Source organism: Chenopodium quinoa, unplaced genomic scaffold, assembly GCF_001683475.1.
Source record: "Chenopodium quinoa cultivar QQ74 unplaced genomic scaffold, ASM168347v1, whole genome shotgun sequence".
Classification (NCBI taxonomy): domain Eukaryota; kingdom Viridiplantae; phylum Streptophyta; class Magnoliopsida; order Caryophyllales; family Amaranthaceae; genus Chenopodium; species Chenopodium quinoa.
Window position 1 is genome coordinate 1,632,794 of NW_018744821.1, and position 21,472 is coordinate 1,654,265.

At 29.6% G+C, this 21,472-nt stretch overlaps 2 protein-coding genes across 6 annotated transcripts in view; one reads left to right on the forward strand and one right to left on the reverse strand.

The window, feature by feature from the left end:
- Nucleotides 1-407: 407 nt before the first annotated feature.
- LOC110704157 (type IV inositol polyphosphate 5-phosphatase 3-like) overlaps nucleotides 408-21,472 on the forward strand; it is a 28,845-nt gene continuing 7,780 nt past the window's right edge. The window contains exons 1-7 of one of the 5 annotated variants that reach the window (XM_021881939.1): nucleotides 408-662; nucleotides 772-835; nucleotides 18,156-18,201; nucleotides 18,357-18,597; nucleotides 19,947-20,019; nucleotides 20,106-20,210; nucleotides 20,503-21,364. In XM_021881939.1, the coding sequence (XP_021737631.1) occupies nucleotides 18,166-18,201; nucleotides 18,357-18,597; nucleotides 19,947-20,019; nucleotides 20,106-20,210; nucleotides 20,503-21,364 (1,317 nt within the window). In that variant the 5' untranslated portion in view covers nucleotides 408-662; nucleotides 772-835; nucleotides 18,156-18,165. Of the gene's footprint in view, nucleotides 663-771; nucleotides 836-17,396; nucleotides 18,202-18,356; nucleotides 18,598-19,946; nucleotides 20,020-20,105; nucleotides 20,211-20,502; nucleotides 21,365-21,472 lie in introns of those variants that run through there. The other 4 variants (XM_021881938.1, XM_021881941.1, XM_021881937.1 and 1 more) reach the window with 4 other exon arrangements.
- On the reverse strand, nucleotides 4,032-6,768 carry LOC110704158 (zinc finger MYM-type protein 1-like; the record flags this gene model as incomplete). The annotated part of the gene is made up of 1 exon (XM_021881942.1): nucleotides 4,032-6,768. A coding segment is annotated over one exon (2,400 nt), but the record flags the coding sequence as incomplete, so codon positions are not given.

Genomic DNA, 21,472 nt, shown 5'->3' on the forward strand with positions numbered 1-21,472 from the left:
GTTCATTACAAGGATTCCGTTTATGGTCTGTTCACTTCAGATTAATTTCAGTTAAGCTCCAATAATTCAGTTTAACTCCAATCAGTTCAATTCAATTAAGCTTCTAATTTTCTTCTCTTATAAAATATTCATTTCAACTCAGTTCAGTTCAGTTCAATTAAGCTCAGTTTAATTTAACTTATTTCAATCCAGTAAATGTGAACAGTCCCTTAGATTCGATAATTTTAAATTCAAGACAAAAATGACACCATTATCACAAATAAATAAGAGGGTGTTAACTAAATAAAAAGGAATTATACAAATACACATAAGTGGTATCAAACTACTCCATACTTGGTATACATTAATTTTGTCAAGTGGAGGAGAAATTTAAAAAGTTAGTGTGAATATATATATAGCACCGTCTTGTTCGTCCATCGATCAGTCTCTTCAAACAAACACCCTCTTCTTTCTTTCCTTCCCCATTCCAAGTACCAATTTTATTCTTCCAAAGTCAAACTCAAAATAATACTTACACATTAAACAGGAGTTTTCATTCATTATTCTCTCCGAAATTTAACCAATTAACCAAAACTCTGTTTTTCTTTCTAAACTCCAACTATTAATATCAGCCGTCTTTTTAACTTTCACTATTCTTTTTTCTTTCCTCTAAACTTCTTAAGGTATTTTCTTCTTCTACATTTTTGCCCCCTCATTTTTAGTCTAAACATTATTTAAGAAACAAAATACAATTTTATTTTTTTTAATTTTCTGATAAAATTCCTAATTTAGAAATATTTGCGCAGAATTAGAAGACGAATTTGATTGTCGATCAAGCAAAGTTAGAGCAAATCAGGTGTGAATTTCTCACTCTCTCTCTTTCTTACTCCATTAACTGTGAATTAAAATTTTATTTTATTTTACTTATTTATTTATTCGTTTATTTATATATTAATAAGGTAGATTATTTATGTATTGTTAATAGATCTTATTCTGAAAATTTCCTCTCTTTTTCACCCCTTTTTATGAAAGAATCATTCAGTCTCACCTTTTTCTGCATCAATTAATAAGTATATTATCCTACTTTTATTTTTAGTTTTTATAGTATATTATTCTAAAATTGGATTAAGTTATGTTAGATTTTTTTCAATCGAACAAGGGCTTGTACGTTAATGTGAAACCAAAGAGGGTGTTTTCCGGGTTTTGCTGTCAGCAAAATCGACAGTAATACCAAACGAGTCCTATATTTTTCTTTTTCTTGCTACCGGTTTTTGAGATAATCATTTTTAATCATTTGAGGTTGAATTATGAGTATGACTAATCGTTTTTCAAAGTAAATATATGAGTTAATTAAAAGCATAATCAACGCATTCACATAAAAACAAACAGGGCATTCACTTTGTAATATTTAGTAAAAATAAATAATTTCAGTTCAGTAAAAATCAGTAATTAAAGAAGAATTATAATTGAAAATTAGTAAAAATAGCTTCGGTTCATAAAAATTAATTTCAGATCGGTTAATATAATTTAAGTTTAGTAAAATAATTGCAATTTTGTAAAAATAATTCAGTTTAGCAAAAATAAGATGAAGTGAACATGACCTAACTGGCTAACTGTGTAAGTACACGTTAACTTAGGCTGACCACGTACGGAGTATTTTATTTATTGATTGAAAATGATTTTTAACTATTGAAATCATTCTTAAAAAATTGAAATTAATTAAAACTTTAATGATCATGATTTATTAAAATTGACATTAGTATGTCACTCTTAGAGTGGCAATGGCTCCAAACGACAAAAGTAAAGATTATCCATTTGACGCGACAAATAATTACTGTGCACAATTACTTGTATACACTATGCTTATACGTTGTATTAGTAATGAATCAATGACAAACAATTATAGACGATGCTTTTATTAAGACTGGCAAACAATTAATGTGCAATGTTTTGTTGTTAGATTTCGTGTGATATAATGATTTTAAAAGATGAAATGAAGCACAAAGAAATTAAAACAAAAAAAGAAGAAAAAAGGAGGATGTATTTATTCTCCGAGGTACCAATGATCAAAGGCGTATGAATGTGACTACCAGTGGCGGATCCAGGAATTTCCGATTGGTGGGTCACTAAATCTCTATCATCTTTATGAAATTGACTCATTTTTCTCCTCTTTCCTGGATCTTGTGGAAGATTAGCAAATTCATGTTCACTTAATCTTTCTCCAAAGATTGGGGCATTAGGAAAACATTGGCCTTGTTCATTTTGAGGGGAATTTTGAGTTGAATAATGAGATGGAGATGAAAGTTGCTCACTTTCTTGAGGTGGAGTTATAGTTTGTTCATTTTGTGTTGGATGTGGAAGAGAAGTTGGAGTAGGATTCTTTTTAGCAAAGAAGCTAGTAATGTTTTGCATTTCATTTGGAGTACGTTTTCTCTTCATTCTGAAATTTGAATAAATATTGAACTAAATCAAGCAATATTCCCCAGAAAAATTATTTGAATAAATATTCAACTAAATGGTCTAAATCAAGCAATTTCACATAATGACATAATCACATAAACATATTACACAAAACACAATTACACAAAACAGATTTCACATAAGTAATAAGTTCAAGAGATTTCAATTACACAAAACACAATTACACAAAACACAATTACGCAAAACAGATTTCACAAAAAGAATCAATTGATGATTAGTTGATTACCTACCTTGCTAGGCGGAGGCGAGCAGCGGAGCAGGCGAAGCAGCACTGCAATAGGGCCACGGGCAGTCGGCCAGCACCGCAGCACGGCAGTCGGCAATACTCAAGTCTCAGGCACCGAGGCACGCACTCAGCAAGACAGCGATTCGCCAATTCAGCAGCACAGCCAACTACAAATTAACAAATCAACCAAAGTTTAAACCAAAATTTAATAAAATTAACTAATTAGACTGAATTAATTTGAAGATTAGAAATTAAAAATAAAAATTAGAAATCAACCTACTAGCGAGTAGTGATTTCGAAATGCGATTATGCGACTATGCGAGAAGCCACGAAGAGGACGGAGTCCACGACCACCGACGTCCGACCACCAGGCGAAGAGAACGGTGGCTGCCTGGTTGGGACGAAGCGAAGAGGCGAACTGAAGAATGGAGATGAGGCGAAGTCGCGAAGAGAAGAAGGCTAGGGCTTGAAGTCTTGAACTGAATTCGTGTTTGGTTTTTTTGGGGAAAACTGATTTTAATTTTTTTTTTTTTTAAAATAACTTAAAAAAAAATTTTGGGCTTGGTGAGTCACTTGACCCACCAGGTCTAAGCCCAAGTCCGCCACTGGTGACTACACGTTTGAATTATGTGTTTTATACTGTACTGCATAGTCTTCTGAATTCTTCACCAAAAAAGTCTTCTGAATTAATATGACTTTTAACTAGGGGTGGCAATTCGGGTCAGCAGGTCGGGTTCGGGTCAGATTTCGGGTTATGCTTAGAAACTATTAAAAATAGTGTAAAACTTAATATTATTACGAAATATGAAATTTGGGTCAAATCGGGTCGAATTCGGGTTGTTCGGGTTCGGTTCAGGTCGGGTTTGGTTCTCTCTCAGTAACTTCGGGTCGGGTTCGGGTCGAGTTTTCGTGTCGGGTCAGGGTTTGCCAGCCCTACTTTTAACACTAACTTTTACTCCGTCCCATTTGCCTTTTTTGTGTTTAAATTTTTATTTAATTACTTTTTGACTAGTAATTCTTTATTTTTATTTTTTTAGGGAATAGTAAATCGTTACTTTGTATTTACGAATGTTACATTTAAAAAGCCAACGAAATTTTTCACTCAAAACTTGTACCAAATAGTTTAGTCAATAAAAATAACTACATCGGCCGACTTTGTAATTGTAGTACCACGAGTCTACGAGTATTACCTAAATAAGTAATAGGAGTAGTACTCAATACTCAATAGTACTCCGTAATTAGTTATTGTCCTTTTGATGGAGTACTATATGGGATTATTGACCTTTTGGACTTCAAATACCCATCTTTGTCCCTATTTGATTATTTATACCTAAAAGGAAAAAAAACAATTTTGTGAGTATCTATCTACAGTGCCGGGGCTAAAATTGCAAAAAAATTTTGGGGCCCTGTTTAACTTTTTAAAATGGGGCCTTATAGTTCATAAATTTAATACCTAAGTTTTATTTGATAAAAAATTCATTACATTAGAAAATTCATCATTTTTTTTTAAATAAAAGGGAGATGATTAAGGTTTACAAAATTAGGATCAAGAAGCACAATGTGGCCATGATCCTTGGGCCTAAAAAGGCTGCTGATCATCAGCAAACAAAACAACTTAAATAACATAACATCCAAGCTACAAATCATACTACAAAATATCAAAGTTTGATTGTTCCTAGATATCACTTAAAAAGAGTAGCTCTTCTTGTATGTTTTGTAGCAAAGTCATCGATGACATTCTCCATATCGACTTCATCTAAAAGATCATATTCAATAGCCATCAAAGCGAGTCCATTTAATCTTTCTTGTGACATTGTCGTCCTTAAGTACGATTTCAGCAACTTCAACTTTGAAAAACTCCGTTCTGCAGAAGCAACAATAATAGGAATTGTTAGTAATATCCTATATGCAATTGTTGCATTTGGGAAGCAAGTATATCGTTTTAAAAAATTCAATAAATCAATTGCTCCCATTTTCTCCTTGGGTAAAAACTCTCTAAACCATGTTAACTCAACAAATAAATCCTCTCCATCAACATCAAAAACCTCACCTTTCTTAAGAGCATTTTCAAAAGCTAAACAAGAAGATAAAAGTTTCTCATCATCCATTGAATGCAACTTATCAGAATTGAACAAAAAGCCAAAGATATTATCATACGATTCATATTGTTCAAACCTTTTTTCCAATGATGCAATAGTTTGATCCACAATGTATATAAAATATTGGATTCTAAATGATTCCTCAGGAGATAATAGTGTTTCATCACCATCTATCTCATCAAATTGTCTTTTTCTACGTATTATACGTCTTTGTGGAAATACAGGATCAATGCCAACTTCAATAGATAATTTTTTTGCAATATCTATGGCCTTTGAAAAACCATTCTCCCTATAATTTTTAAAAAAGGAAATCAACCCTTTAATCTCACCAATGGCGATATCAATCAGCATATCCTGGGATTGTAATTGTTTACTAACAAAGTTTACAGCACATAAAATTTCATACCAAATGATTGTAGCAAGCAAAAATTCAAAACTACCAAGTTCATTATTTGCTAAAGATCTAGCTTCACTTTGAAGTTTATGATCATTGTCAGCATCAGCTACTTCAGCTACTTCAAGTAAGGCTTCACGTATCTCAGGTATTTGAAATCTGATTGCTTTGATACTTTCAACACGACTTTCCCATCGAGTGGCAGATAATGATTTAAGAGTTAAACCTTTAACATTTTCTTTTAAAGTATGCCATCTCTTAGTAGAACCAACAAATATAGTATAAATGTGTTGGACTATACCAAAATATTCCCTTGCTTTAGGAGAAGCATTTGCAATGTCACACAAAACTAAATTAAGACTATGACAACCACATGGAGAATAAAAAGCTCTAGGATTCAAATCCAATAGTCTCTTTTGCACACCTTGATGTTTACCTTTCATGTTAGAACCATTATCATATCCTTGTCCCCTTATATTATCTATGTCAAGATCATGAGATATTAACACATTTTCTAACACTTTAAACAGTCCTAGACCAGTAGTATCATTAACTTGTAAGAACTCAATAAAAAATTCTTTCACTTTATAAGAATTTGAACATTTGTCAACACACCTTAAAATTAAAGTCATTTGTTCTTGATGACTAGCATCAGGTGTACAATCCAACATCACAGAAAAATATTTTGCTTCTTTTATTTTCTTCATGATAGCATTATTGATTTTAGAAGCAAGTAAGAGTATCAATTCATTCTGAATTTCATGGCTAAGATAATGATGATGAATAATCCCATTCTCAATACGACGAACATGCTCAATAATCACAGGATCAAATTCAGTCAACATTTCAATCAAACCTAAAAAATTTCCATTGCTACTTTGATATAACCTTTCATGTTTCCCACGAAATGCAAGGTTATTTTTACCAAGGAACTTCACAATAGCAATAATTCTAATAATGACACTTTTCCAGTACTCCTTTTCTTTATGAAATTGGTCTTGGGTAATTTTGTCTATTGTTTCATTATTTTTCAATCTATTTCTTAGTTCACACCAAGCACCCATGTTCAAAATGTGATCAACACTTGTTTCATGTTCTTTAAGTCTATGACTAACATGTGACCAATCATTATATCCTTCATTTACCAAATTGCCTTTTCCAATACCCTTTTTGAAAATTTTACAGCAAAAACAAAATACTTTGTCAATATCTTTAAAATAAACAAGCCAATCTCTATCACAAGTTTCACCATTAGGCAAATACCTAGTATATAAATTTGAAGTAAATCTCCTAGATACTTTGTCTTTAGGGCCTTTCACTATGGTTAAGTCTCTTTTAGGGCCATTGAGAGCCAAAATATCAATCGACTTCTGATCAAGAGCTTCCCATATCCTTGGATCATATATATCACGAGAAACAAAATCATTTTCTTCAACATTGTGAATATTATGGTCTGAATTTTCCTCCACATTTTGTTCAAAATCATTAACATTATTCAGATTCACATCTTCTTGCTCAACATTAATATTATTATCATCAACATTAACATTGTCATTTATCACATCTACATTATCATTATCAACATTACATTATCACCACCAACATTTTCATTATTTTCTTTTAACTCTGAATCAATAGGATTTTCAGTTGACTGTGGCACTATTACAAAAAACTTATCTAAAGCACCTTTTTGTGATTGAATGAATTGATCTTCCTTCTTTTTTTATTGCGTTTTTCATGCCCAGATGGATACTTTCGAAACATTTTAAACACAATTACACAAAATATTTGATAAGAGAGGAAAAATATCACCGGAAAAAGCTTGTAACAAGCCAACGATTGAATTCGACAGATCCGAGATCGCTAATTGCTATGTATAATCCAATACTCCATCAAAACCATTCATCAACCGCTGTAATCAATAAAAAAAATAAAAAAAAAACTTATGAATAATTTATACATAGTAATTGCTAAAATTTAACAAAAAAAATAAATTAAAAAGCATAATATTATCAAACAATAACAGATTTAACAGGTAAAAAAAAAAAGATTAAACACATACCGTACTCCATAGGCGTATCCATATCCAATGCCGATTCCAAAGAGGTTTGTGATAAAAAAATTTCCAATTACTAGCTATACTCACAGTACTTGCAAATAATTTTGGAATTAATATTATCTTAAAGATTTCTTTTTTATTTATAAAATTGAAAAACCTAGTAAATTGCATATATAGAAAAATTTGGGGGATTAACAACGGTTTAATAATTAATTTCATCTTAAAATTGAAGATTTAACCGTTGAAATTATGAATTAATATGGGCAAAATTATTTTGGAAGATGAAATATTTTTGGGCTAATTGAATGATTGAAGATACTAATAAAAAGTAAATTAAAAATGTTGAAAACAAGATGTTAAAATAGTTAAGTGTGAAATTAATTTTGGAAATATAGAGTGAAATTAATTGAATGATATATACGACTTGGAATTAATTGAATGATAGATTGAAATTTTTTTTGGAGAAAAATATTGGAGAAGAGGAAAGGTTTGGGCGGAGGATTCTAGAGAAGTGACTTAGTTCATTCACTTCATTGAATTTGACTGACATACAGCTATACACTACTACACTTTATTTCCCAAAAAAATAAAAAAATTGCTGGCCCCAAGGCTTGATACTAGGTCTCGTACACAAAGCATAAGTGTTATAACCAATACTCCAACTATAATCTTGTGATAGTATGTACAACTTAATTACATATATCTGAATTTTGGGGCCCCTCAAATTTGGGGCCCTGTTCCGTCGAACACCCCGCTCCGGCCCAGAACCGCCCCTGTCTATCTATCTATATATTATACTAAAAGACAAGCGCCTTAATGTGAGGATGACAAATGTCACTCTTTCATTGGCTTATCTTAAGTATAAAATATATCTATATAATTACTGTTTACATATTCAAGCATAGTTATTTTGTTAGACTTCAAACAATAAAAGCAAGTTTCTATACATGCATAAGATTTTCATGATTTCCTAACATAAATATTGATTTACTTTTTTTTATAATAAATATATAATTTCCAATACTACAAATAATACATAAAGTCTTTTCAATCTTAATTTATAGTCAAGTTAAAGAATAATAACTAATTTGAAGCAATATGATTAAAGTGGCATAATTAAGAAAACAAATGTTTCGTATTTTGAAAGGCTAATATTGGTTTTTTTTTTAAGAAAATTAAATAAAATCGGTAGAATTTAGTTTGACGTCAATTATGAAATCAATACAAACATTTTAAAAAATCAGATGTACAATAAAATATTGTGCACCTATTATAAAAGCTACCCTGTAATGAATGAAAGTTACTTATGCTTTATTGATAAAAGTTACCCAAAATAGTCTACAAATTATCCTAAATTCAATTCAAGTAATCGGATGAATACAAAAGTTTTTGACAAAGATACAAAATAGTGTAAAAATTACTTTTATCATTTGTTGTACTCCTTGACAAATACTGAATGCTGAGCCGAAATGTTGTCTTGGAAAAAAATACATAATCTTGATCATAAATTTAATTTTAATCGGCCTTTCATTTTCTATACAATGTCTTTTACAATGACCTTTTGTTTTTCTTGCATTAAAAAAAAAAAAAAAAAAAAATTGAACCAATAACCAATCTAAACAAGAAGAATAAAAGTTAAATTGAATTAGACATTTGACGGAAAAAGGATAAATATAAAATGTATTATAACTATTACTCATGTTTTAAATTGTAATATTCGTATTAACAATGCTATTACTTGAAATTTTTTTAGAAAAACAAACATTTTGATTTAAAAACCGTGCATTGCTCATGTACTATACTAGATATACAACAATCATGTGCAATAATTTATGTTGTTTTATACATAATAATACTTTTAACTATAATAGTATGTGTATATAATATAATATTTTTTATAATATAAAAAAGTATATGTATATAATATAATATTTCATATAATATAAAAAAGTATATGTATATAATATAATATTTTATAACACGTGTCTTCCATACCAAGTGTTTGGTTGTTGGTGTATTGATGATTGAGACTACACTTGGTAGGGAGGACTTGTGTTCGCTCCCCTGCAACAACAATCGGAAGGGGAGTGGAACCTAATAGCCTAGAACAAATCCTCAAATCTGGATTAGCCCAAAGGGTGAACCGGATAGAACACCCAAAACTCAATGCATATATGACAGGAATTAACTTATCCTTTATCTAATACAAAACTCCAAAGTCTAAATTTTTTTTCAAAATATAATAATAACATTTGTAAATTTTTGTTAATATGAAAGATATAAACCTATCAAAATGTATATATAGTTAAATTGTTTAATAACTTATATCGAATGCGTAGTTTTATTAAAATTATTTGCATGTAATCATTAAATGTGTTGGATGTTGTGTAGCTATGCAATGTCCAAAACTTTAGTTGACCGACTTTGATTTAGTGATTGTACGGTAAAAAGATATTGACTTCGATCTTGAAACCTAATAGTCTAATAAATTCTAAATAGAAAAATTAAAACAAAAGGAAATGAAAATAGTAAATGACTTTAAATATTGAAATAAACATAACCTTTTAAATCAATTTAGCGAATTTAAGAGACAATTTTAAGGCTTTTAGCGAATTTAAGAGACAATTTTAAGGCTTTTAAAATTAAATGGTGGAAAATATATGTAAAAAGAACAATTTTAGATATATAAATATCCATGCACTATTATAAGAGTTTTGTTAACCATTTATAATTAAGGAAGGGATAAATCTTAGTAATATATATTCCGTATATTTTATTTATAAAAAATTATCAGTATCCATACCTATATACGAAGTATTTGTGTTGTATACTATATTTAATCAGCTGTTGGTTATATATATGACTATTATATAATATATAGTTTTTGGCACAATGCTTAACTTAGGAAAATATATGTTCTGGTAAATATAAGGTTATTATTGTGTCTATAGGTTTAATGAGTGCGACGGGTAAATAAAACATATATTTATTAGATTGATTGTAGCTACTGATGCGGATTGTATGATAAGAAAATTTTAGTTTTTTCTCAACGGGAGATATAAATAAATTACTTCTTATATAGCTATGTGGAGTATTATTCAATTATTTTCAATTAATAAAATAACATTATAAAAAAATTAAAAGAAATTCAAATAACATAAAATACCGTTCAAATTACTTTCCTTTTAATTTTTTTTTATTGACCATTAGTAACCAAGTCCTTTAATAGTAAAATGAATTACCTTTGTTTTTATTTTTATTTTTCCTACAGGTTTAATAATTTGATTTATAAACCGTGCATCGCATGGGCACTATGCTAGTTATTATACTAAATTCGTTACATATTACATATTACGGAGTACGAGTATATGTTAATATAATAATACTCATACAATTATTTTATATAATAAAAAATATACTTGGTATACAAGATTGAAATGCCGCACTTAGGCTAATACATTAAGTTAATTTGCCCAAACCCGTATTCAACTGCAAACTTTCACAAGTTCTTGCTCAATATTGGAAGCATGTTGTTACTGTTCAATAAGAAAAAACAAGATCCTTGTGTCTTATCAACAACCCAGAAAATGACTTCAAATAAAGAATGTTACAAGTCTTACAATCAATTCAATAATATACAAGTAAATAAGAGAATATGAAATAAATAGTTAACAACCTCCAAAATAACGTAGACTAACTCCATCATAATAAACTATCAATTAGAGTTTACAATTTATTTGTTTTAAACAACTTGCTACATTTAAGATCAAAAACTGATACCCTGGATTATTACATGGAACTGATCGGTAATATATGTTGTAATTTATGATTCAATTTTCTTTTAATTAAATTTGTTGTTCATATTGTCATTTGTTATATATTAAAATGTTGTATTTATTCAAAAGAAAACATTAAAATTACATAACTTAGAGGTAAATTACAACATATATTACCTGTGATTTTAATGTTTCCTTTTGAATACAAAATATGAAACATTAAAATCACATAACTTGTAGTGGTAAGACAATTAGTTCTAAAATTAGAGTTTGTGAGTTCAAATCTTGTAGTGAACTATTTTTTTATTATTACCTGTGTCATAAGTATTTAGGAACAAATGGAATATTTACTTAGGTTCACTATAGTTTTTTTTTGGGTTCATTTTTCATAACAAAACGAGAAAGTTAGAGAAAAAAAAAACAATTAAGACATATACTTAATGTTTTTTTAATATACTTGTATATAGATTCCGGCATATAATATTAAAAAACCGTCCGAAAAAAAGCTTACTATTTGTGGAAATGTTCCTTTTCCATAAAATTTTGGTCCGACAATAGAATTTCCCAGTTGATCAAATCTTATCTTAAGCTCTCTATCTTATGTCTACATATGCATATTGTATTTATTTCACATTTGCACGTTATTATAGTCAGATCAACAACTCTTGTGCTTAAAACCCCACCACATTTTAACTTAATTGAGGATATTTTTACATGAATTTTGTTTTTTTAGAAATGGATTATATACACAATAGAATATTAAAGGAGGGTCATGAAATAAGAAATAAGAAATAAGAAATAAGAAATAATTCATGATGTAGTGCTACTCACATAGGAGGCAGTTTTGACCCGCGCACTTGTACTTATTTCTTTCGTTTTCTCTTATTTATTGTCTTTTATATAGAACAAATAAATTATTTGCATGTATATGTATATCGAAGTATACATAAGTATTTCATGGAACATAATTTTACACGTTAATGATGATTAATTTGTTAATAAAAGACAATAGAGAGACAAAGAAATGACAAGTTATTATGAGAAAGAGAATGTTAGAAAGCTTGAATTATATAATGTGATTCCATGAGTACATACATATAATTCATGAGTTAATAGTAGAGTACGATTAGATACATTTGAGCATTTGAATAGGTACATATTAGGGGTATTTGAATAGGTACATATTAGGGATATTTTTTACCATTAACACAAAATATAAGCAATAACTAATAATGATAATATAATCATCATAATTATCATAACCTTTATATTTTAAATCCTAAAAGCTAATGTAGAGTTATTTTGTACATGAATTATTACATCTCTCACATGCATCCATTTGTTAATTATATTGCTTAACTTTCAAAAAAATTAAAAATAAATGATAAGTTATAATGTCACCAATCATTCCAATATTATCATGGATCTTGCTAACGAGCGCCCCGGGGCGTTAGATAAGGATAAATTATATTGGTTGAAATGATATTAAGTTAGGAATTTATGACAAAATCACGATCGTTCGGTGTAATTAATCTTAATTTTACTCTAATATTTGCACTTTAATTCTATTATCTAACGTCCCGGGGGCGCTCATTAGCTTTTGCCTATTATCATATACAATCCCGGAGGTAGTGGAGTAGTAATTAATCTCACAATAAAGCCAAAAAATAAAATAAAATTATGTACATAACAATTCCAACACAAATTGAACATTCAACCTCATTTTAAATCTCCTTCCATTTGATAATTAGTAACATTTGTCTTCATATATAATTATTAACATTTCATTTCATTTGACTACTATAGAATTTTCATCTCAAATGAGTGTTGCATCGTTGCGGAGGGTATGTGGATGTAATGGATGTTGGGTAAAGGTGGGTAATGGATGTCCAATTCGTCGACAAGGTGGTAGACTAGTTGATTAGGGCATCCATGGTTTCTCTATTGCACCGGTTGTTACAGATCAATTTGGAAGTTGAGAATTGATCTTTCTATAGATGCTAGCCTCTCGTCACCTCTAAAATTCTACCAACTAAACAACTATGATACGAAAAATAAATGAGTTTTACTAAATAAAAAAGGAGTAATTTAGGGCTTGTTTGACATCATTTTTTGTTTTCAGTTCCTTTTTTTAGATAACTAATAAACAAAAACATGAAATAAGAAACAAAAAAAAGGGTTTCCACTTTTTTGTTGTCAGTTTTCAAAATTATTATGATTTTAATAAGTTTAAATAATTTTTGATACATTATGTGACATATATCATATACTTTTATACAACAAGAAAACCAAAAAATAGAAAACCACATTAATGCCAAACGATTATTGCTTTAGAATTAAGCTGTAATAGTGTGCATGTGATCCATTATTATTTATTATTGATCTTAACTGTTGGGTCATTAGGCAAATTGGAAGGATAAAGAAATTAGTAGGGTCATTGAGTATAATTTGTCGACTTTTTTGGGAAATGGTTAAATTTAAATTTCCCTACCATTTTATCATATTAGCTTGAAATACATGAAATACACTAATATTACACTACTATTCATTTTGTTATCTTTTATTTGTCTCATTTGTCTTTTTGTATTGTTTTCCAAGCACACTTTTGAGCACACAAAAATCTTCAAATATAAAACATTTTAGTTAATATTTTGAAACCACCACTTGAGGGAAATTAACAACTATCTACTCCTTTTTATTTTTTTTATTTTTTTTTATTAAACTCATAATATAATCTCTCTTAATATAGTTGTGAAGGTAGCTGTTAACTGTATAAGTAGCTATTAGCTGCCAACAAACTGTGAATTGTGAATATAGATAATTTAAATATGAGTGTTCGGTAAAGTAGCGGCTGACTAGCTGCTACGTATAAAAATAATATTTTATTTTTAAAACTATAGATTAAATTTTCAACATCTACCTATACTTTCAAAAGCTAATATTTTTAACTTTTTGTAAAAGCTACTTCCTCCCCTAAAAGCTACCCTAACCACTACTTTGCCAAACACTAATATTTTTTGTTAGTTAAAAAAAAAAAAATTGTTAAGTGATGGTTTGACCAAGTCAAACATCTAAAAGCTACTCAAAAACTAACGCCGAACACCCTTAAATGATACAAATTAAAAGGAATAATTTCCTATATTTTACTAAGCTACTCTTTCTTTTTTAGTTGTTTAATGACATTTACACAAGGCCTAAGAAATCAAGAACTCAACTATTGGAGTTGTTTATTTTTTTTTTTTTTCCTTTTTTGAAAATATCTATCTCTTGGGGTTACTTCATCTCGATCTCCTTACTTTAATCAACCCCAATTAAATAATTATCATCAACCACTACTTTTTTTTTCTCGCTTTTCTTGGTTAGACAATAAATGTCAATTATGAAAATTTTGTTCTAAGAAATGTTGCCCAAGATTCCCTTTCTAAATGAATGGATCTAAATAGTATGAGCATTAAGTAGTTTCTTTCAATTGTATGGCTCTATATGATCAACTCATCAACTACTATAATAAGCAACAATTGAAAAGTGTACTGTATAAACAATAAATATTGTAGAGTAGAAAATAAAGACAATCTATATTATTATTGTTGAGTATTTTTCCAACTTTTAATGACAAACTTCCAAAACCTTAATCTTCAAATTTTGTTAACTTCTCTATTTTCATTTTATTTTTTAAAAAATACAATCACTTCTCATCATAACTTCTTATATCATCCTCACATTTAAAATTACAAAAATTCTTCTAATAATAATAATAATAATAATAATAATAATAATAATAATAATAATAATAATAATAATAAACAAAACAAAAACCAATGATGTATAGAATTAATATACAAAAAGTGTAAGCTGTTAGTGCCTAGTTTTTGTAGGGGTATTATTAAACTAATTTTTATTGGACCAAAATATTTTTAATGATTATGATAACTTCATATGGGTGAATTTTTCTGATCTGATATGATAACATCAAACAGTCTTCACATTATATGGTAAATAATTTCAGGTGTGTTCATTTTTATCCTTCTTAATTTTAAAAATAAAACAAAGAAAAATTGCAAGAATAATATAGAAGATCTTTAGTTTAAGATATTTATATAAAAAAAATTATAGAATTAATTTTTACAAAAAGTTAATTTCAATCATATATATTAATATGTTAAAATTTCAAACAAATAATCAAAAAATAATAATAAGTAAAATACTATCCAAGATTAGATATTTGATGTATTCATAAACAGATAAACTAACATTTGCTTGGAAAAATTCTCAAAAAAAAAAAAAAAAAAGGAAAAAAACGAATAAAAAAAGAGTAGAAACAATTATTTAGGTTCATTTTTAACCTTAAAATAATTACAATAGGAGGTGGATGGGTATTGTATCATCATTATTTAGGGATTGTTTACTCAGCTTAGTTTCAGTTCAAAATAGACTCTTAGAGGCAAAATTTTTGGACATAAACCCTTTTTTTTTGGAATAAGATTACTAAAACCCTATAATGGTTACCCCATTAATTGTTACCTCCTGTTTCACCTAATCTAGACATAATTACTCATCTGAAAGACAATGGAGCAAGTAATTTAAGACATTGAAAAAGAAGAAGTTGAACAAGTAAGTACAATTTTTTTTGGGTGTTGTTTGAAAAGATAAGAAAAATAAACCTTAACAAGCCCATCTCGTGAGGAGAATTTCTAATATTAAGTAGAATGAAGGGGTTTGTTTTAGAGGTGATTCTACAGTTTTTACAAGTCGTTCATAATAGTAATAATACGTGATCGAATTAATAAATTATGGTGCCACCGTCCAAGGTTGGTGCAAGGCTTTATATAAAGACGGCAGTTGATGAATAGGTAAAAGGAATGAACAGCTAAAATAGGGTTGCCCAACTGGCAACTGCACCCATTTAATTGGAGATTTGTTCTTAAAAATAATAATAATAATAATAATAATAATAATAATAATAATAATAATAATAATAATAATAATAATAAAGAAAAAGAGGATCAAGCATGCACGTATACAACAAAAGCAAGGTTTAATTTTACTTTTGAGATTCTGCCCCTTAAATAGTTAAAAAGCATTGGAATAAATAAATATGCAAAAAGGTATGCCAAAAAATATGCTAGCTTTGTTTTTCAATGAAATACAAGTCTCATCTTTGATATACCCTACAAAAATATTCCAATCTTTTTCCACCACAAATTCAACATCTTATACATTAAAGTATTTTGGTGTTTTTTTTGCAACATTAAACATCAATTTTTCACGAGATATATGTTGATTTATGAAAATCAAAAATTTATGGTGCATGTTAACATCAGTCTTTATGATTACATGGCATTATTATGCAAGAAACTATAATATGTCATTCTTATGGGCTCTTGCTTGTTGCATTTATACGTATAAGAAATCAAAAACTAAACATTATTCAACGTTTATATCGAGCCTATACTGTACGTGTGAGGGCGTGATGGTTATTATGTTGTCAAAAGATACAAGAGTCATAATATAGTAAATTATGCTCCAGTAGTTTTAATTAAAAGAAATTAAAATTGTAAATAATAAAAACATAAAAATGAATTACTTCGATCTGTATGCTATATTATTTCTAAATAGTTGTATATAGAAAATTGTGACTTCGAGGGTATTAACTAATAACTAATTTACAAACTTATGAATATAGTTATGCAAATCGTATTTTCAATTCAAATAACGTAAAAACTGATAAACTGAAAACAAAAAACGATAATTAAAAAAATCACAAAGTGGTGAAGCAGAAGCATGGCGTGCAAACAGTAAAGTTTTTGCGTAACGCATTAGCAGTCGACAGACGATCACTAATTATACAGCATTGACCTTGTTAGTGGGCAAGTGGGTCGACTATTACAAAGTTATAATCTTTATTACAAAGTTTTAATTGACATTTGGAATACGGACATGACTCCTACTCAATGGCGCGTGGTCCCACCTCACCACCCCTCTTCCTTGTTTGTGGTCACTATTCAATACTACTATTACGACTACTTCGCAAATTTCTATACTGATACTACTACTATACTAGGTACGGCCTACAGAGTAGCCGTATTTGTATTTGTAACGAATCAAGCTTTAAGCGAGACCGTCTTATATTTTAATGTATGAGTTTTGAATAACAATACTAAGTATTAAATAGTTTTTCTATGTTTTTTTAAATACATCACTTTGACTTTTGTATATATATATATATATATTATGTTTGACTTAATTTTTTCTCCTCTTTAAAAAAAAAATAAATGTTACTCCGTATTATATAATACGGAGTACTATATCATTTGATTAGTCATAATGTTTAGTTTCATGATATAATTTTGTTACAATTTTTACTCGTATATTTATACATAATGATAGTTATTGGTCAAATTACTGATTGACAAATTTAACATTCAAACTAAAATACTTTAAAAAAAAAAGTTGAAAATCACGATCTTATACTTCGTGGTTGCATGTTAGGTAAGAGTAGTAGAATTGGAATAACAATACTCCCTTTGTTCCATTAAAATTGACCCATTTGATTACTTATTGTATTCATTTAACTTTTTGATTCAAATGGGGCAATTTTAGTGGGACGGATGGAGTAGTTGATTTCAATATACTTTGTAATTTCGTATGAGGGTATTTTTTTCAAAAAAAAAAGGGGGGGCAAAAGGACAAAAGTAGAACAAGAAGGCATTTTTATTTTCCTAAATGCATAAACAAATGGACAAAAATAGAATCATAAATGATTGATTAAAAAAGAAGTGTCTCAAGCTTTCTTATCTTATTCATTCAGTGCCAAACTAGAAGCACTTAATTGTCAAAAAAAAAAAAAAAAAAAAAACTTATTAGTCTAGCACTCTAGCTTAGTTGTGTTTAATTTTGACCAAATCTAGCTCACAAGTCATTCGGCTCGTATCAGGTCGGGTTAATATTAAGATTAATAACACCCCCACCCGATGACCCGAATGACTTATGAATTAGTTGATCATACAAATTTAAACTAATTAAACACATAAAAAATACCGTTAATTAGTAATGAAAGTGGTGGTTATCTCAACTATATCCACCAATCAAATACAGCTTTTTCAGTATATCTCTTCTTAACTCTAACTTATTAAGCTTCTAGATTATCAGGGATGCAGCCACGTCACACCCGCCGCCGATCATTAGAGGTAATTATGTCTTAATATCATCATTATTAACCTCAATTTCATATTATTGGAGGGTAAACTTCCTTTCATTACTTTTTTGAAAAAAATTAAATTTTAAAAAATTCCCAGAAATTTTTTTGATCAAAATTTACAATTGGAAGTAAATGAAACTGTAGAGAAATGGAGAAAGAAGTACTAGTTCAAGTAGTGGTAATGGTAAGATGAGTTGGGCTGAGTTATGTTGTTTGGGTTGCACCTGCCTGCAGCTGTTGTGGCCTAGAGTTGTTCTGCGTAAATGGCTTAACATCTCTTCCAAGGATTCCGATTACAGCGCCGATACCGATGTAGAAGATATTGATGATGATGACGACGACAACGACGATTTGTTTGGTTCTCTTGCTTCTGTTGACGAAGAAGGTATATAATTTTTTATGTTATGTCAAGTTATATGTAGGATCATGGAATTAGAACATTTTATTGAATGATTTGTTATTTTTACTGTATAAATAGTATTTCATTGGTGTCATTAATTTATTGTTGTTTGTTTGAATTGGTAAAGTTTGATTTTTTGATGGTGACAGTTGCTTTGGATTCAGGGTATACTAATTCTGTTTTAGTATTTGATTTTCTATTTTGGGAGTTATAATTTTGGTGATTTTTTTTTTAATTGAGGAAGTAAGTTTGCAATTTTTTGTTTATGGAAGATGTGAGAAAGATTCAAGTTGACAAGGTGATTAAGGACATTAGAGTGCTAAATTTATGCAATTAGTTAATCTACAACAGTGTCGAATTCGGTTTTTTTGGGTCTACAGAAACTTGCTAATAATTATTGGCTCCAAAGACAATGGTAAATTGGAAGAATAGTGCTAGTTTTATGCAAGTAGTTGAATCAACAGTGTCGGTTTCGGTTTTATTCAATGTAAAGAATATATTTAGGAGTTATTTTGTCCAATGAAAGAGACACGAAAATATCCATCATGTTGATTGTAGTGTTGCCATAGTTAATGGTCTTATACCGTGTGTTTGGGAGTTCAGAGTTTTTAATGAGAAATTTCTAGGCAAAATTGTATAAATTTGAGAAATTCTTTGACAATGTTCGGTTGTTAAGAGGAAAACTATGGAAAAATATATCTAGGAAAGTATGAGTCTCATATATGTTATTACGGATATTTTACCTAATTTGTTAATCCATTGTTTATCCTTCAAATGCGTTGGAAAAACTAATCAAAATCTGAACTTTAGAGTACCCAATTGTCCTTTTTCCCATAACCAAATAGCAAACTGCTAAAACTTAATGATAATATATACTTTTCTTTTACTCAAGATTTCATGAACTTGATGCTGCTAATCATTGTATTCTAGAACTAATTGTTCCAGCTCTTCCTGATTGTTACATTTGTTAGACACCCATTTATGAATATTCAAGATGTATTTATCCACCTTTTTAGAGACCGTAGTCTTATATGGTTGACTACTTGATTGTGTGTTTAACAGTAGGTATCAAAATAGATAAATATGACTGGTTCTGATGAGTACAATATATCAGTGTGTGCTGCTAATTAACTTTTCATGAGTATTCTCTTTCCAAAGCTATGTTAAATGTACAAAAGGGTTGGATGAAGCATGCAACGTTGTTAATATACTTAAATATGAGGGTTTTTATTGAAATATGCCTTCCTATGTTTGTCCATGGATAATATCAATGCATTGCATATTTTCCCCTTATATTATAGGTGCTCTCATAAATTTGCTCATTTTAATTTCAGACAACCTACCACGATTGAGAAGGCGAAACTCTGAAACTTTCAGGGCTCAATATATACATACGAAGGATATCAGGTACTTGCTTCATCTTGGATACTGAAAAGTACTGTTGTTTCTTTTTCTGAGCTATGATTATTGAATTCTTTCTTCCTGGATTGTAGAGTATGTGTTGGGACTTGGAATGTCGGTGGAAAATTTCCGCCTGATGATCTTGATATTGAGGATTGGATAAACATCAATGAACCATCTGATATTTACGTGCTAGGGTAAGATCTTTTTGTAGTAATTCTTAAAGTATCTCCCTATATGTTCCCATTCATATATTTTGGGCCTTTTCTAATAATGTGATCATCTTCATTTATTTCTATGAGGCTGTCTTCAAAGCACTTGCATACTCCACCATATGCGTGCCTTGGCATATGCAAAAAAATTCGTTCACAAGTGTTATGTTCTTTTCCTTTGGCTTGCTGTACTATATAATAGCATGATTTTCCACCCGCTTTCTCAGTCATTCTAATATTATTATTGATTTTGATTTTATTTTTAAATATAAAATAGTCTCCAGGAAATTGTACCACTGAATGCTGGTAACATTTTTGGGGCTGAAGATAATCGACCAGCGTTGCAATGGGAAAGTATTATTCGAGATACACTTAGTAGAGTTACAGCTAAGAAGGGCTTTAAAAGCTACAGTGATCCCCCTTCTCCATCAAAGTTCAAGCCGTCAGAAGATATTCCTGATATAGAGGATGAGATATCACTTGGTTCTGATAGCGAAGGGGAGGAGGAAGTGTATCCTGTGGATGAGGAGCTCAATGGATTTTATGAAGTTAGAGACAAACTGGTCAGTGGTGATGGAATGTATAACGACCCTGGAGTTTCAAGAGGTGATGAGATTCCTTATTCAGACGTTTGTGTAGAGAAGGATTTGAAAAGGCAAACAGTACCCTCAAAGAGATTTAAGAGATTACAAAGCTTTCAGTCAGGTCCTCTGAACGCAGGTGATGTATTCGCCATCAATCCAATGACATCGAAATTAACTAAGACATTAAGTGGAACAGAAAGGATTGGTTTAAGCTGGCCTGAGCCTCCCCTAGATTTGTTAGCTCAACGTGTTTTGGAGAGACCGCTTAGTTTTAAGTCTGGAAAATCTTGCAAGGTGTCTAAATCATTTAGGGCATACAATTCTTTTAAGATAAACGGTGACTACAAGATGTTACCAGATGCTTCTACGGTTGCAGCACTTGACCTTGAAACACTTATACGACGGAAAAGAAGACCAGAATATGTGAGGATAGCAAGTAAGCAAATGGTTGGAATTTTCCTCACTATATGGGTTCGTAAAGATTTGCGCAAACATATTCAGAACTTAAAGGTGTCTACCGTTGGTGTTGGTGTTATGGGCTATATTGGTAATAAGGTCTGTCTCTTTCCCTTTTCTTATCCTGTCTTGTTTTTACTTCCTCCTTTTAACCACTCCTGGTTCTGCTTGTTCTTTGTTTAAATGTTAAAACAAGAATTTATTAGT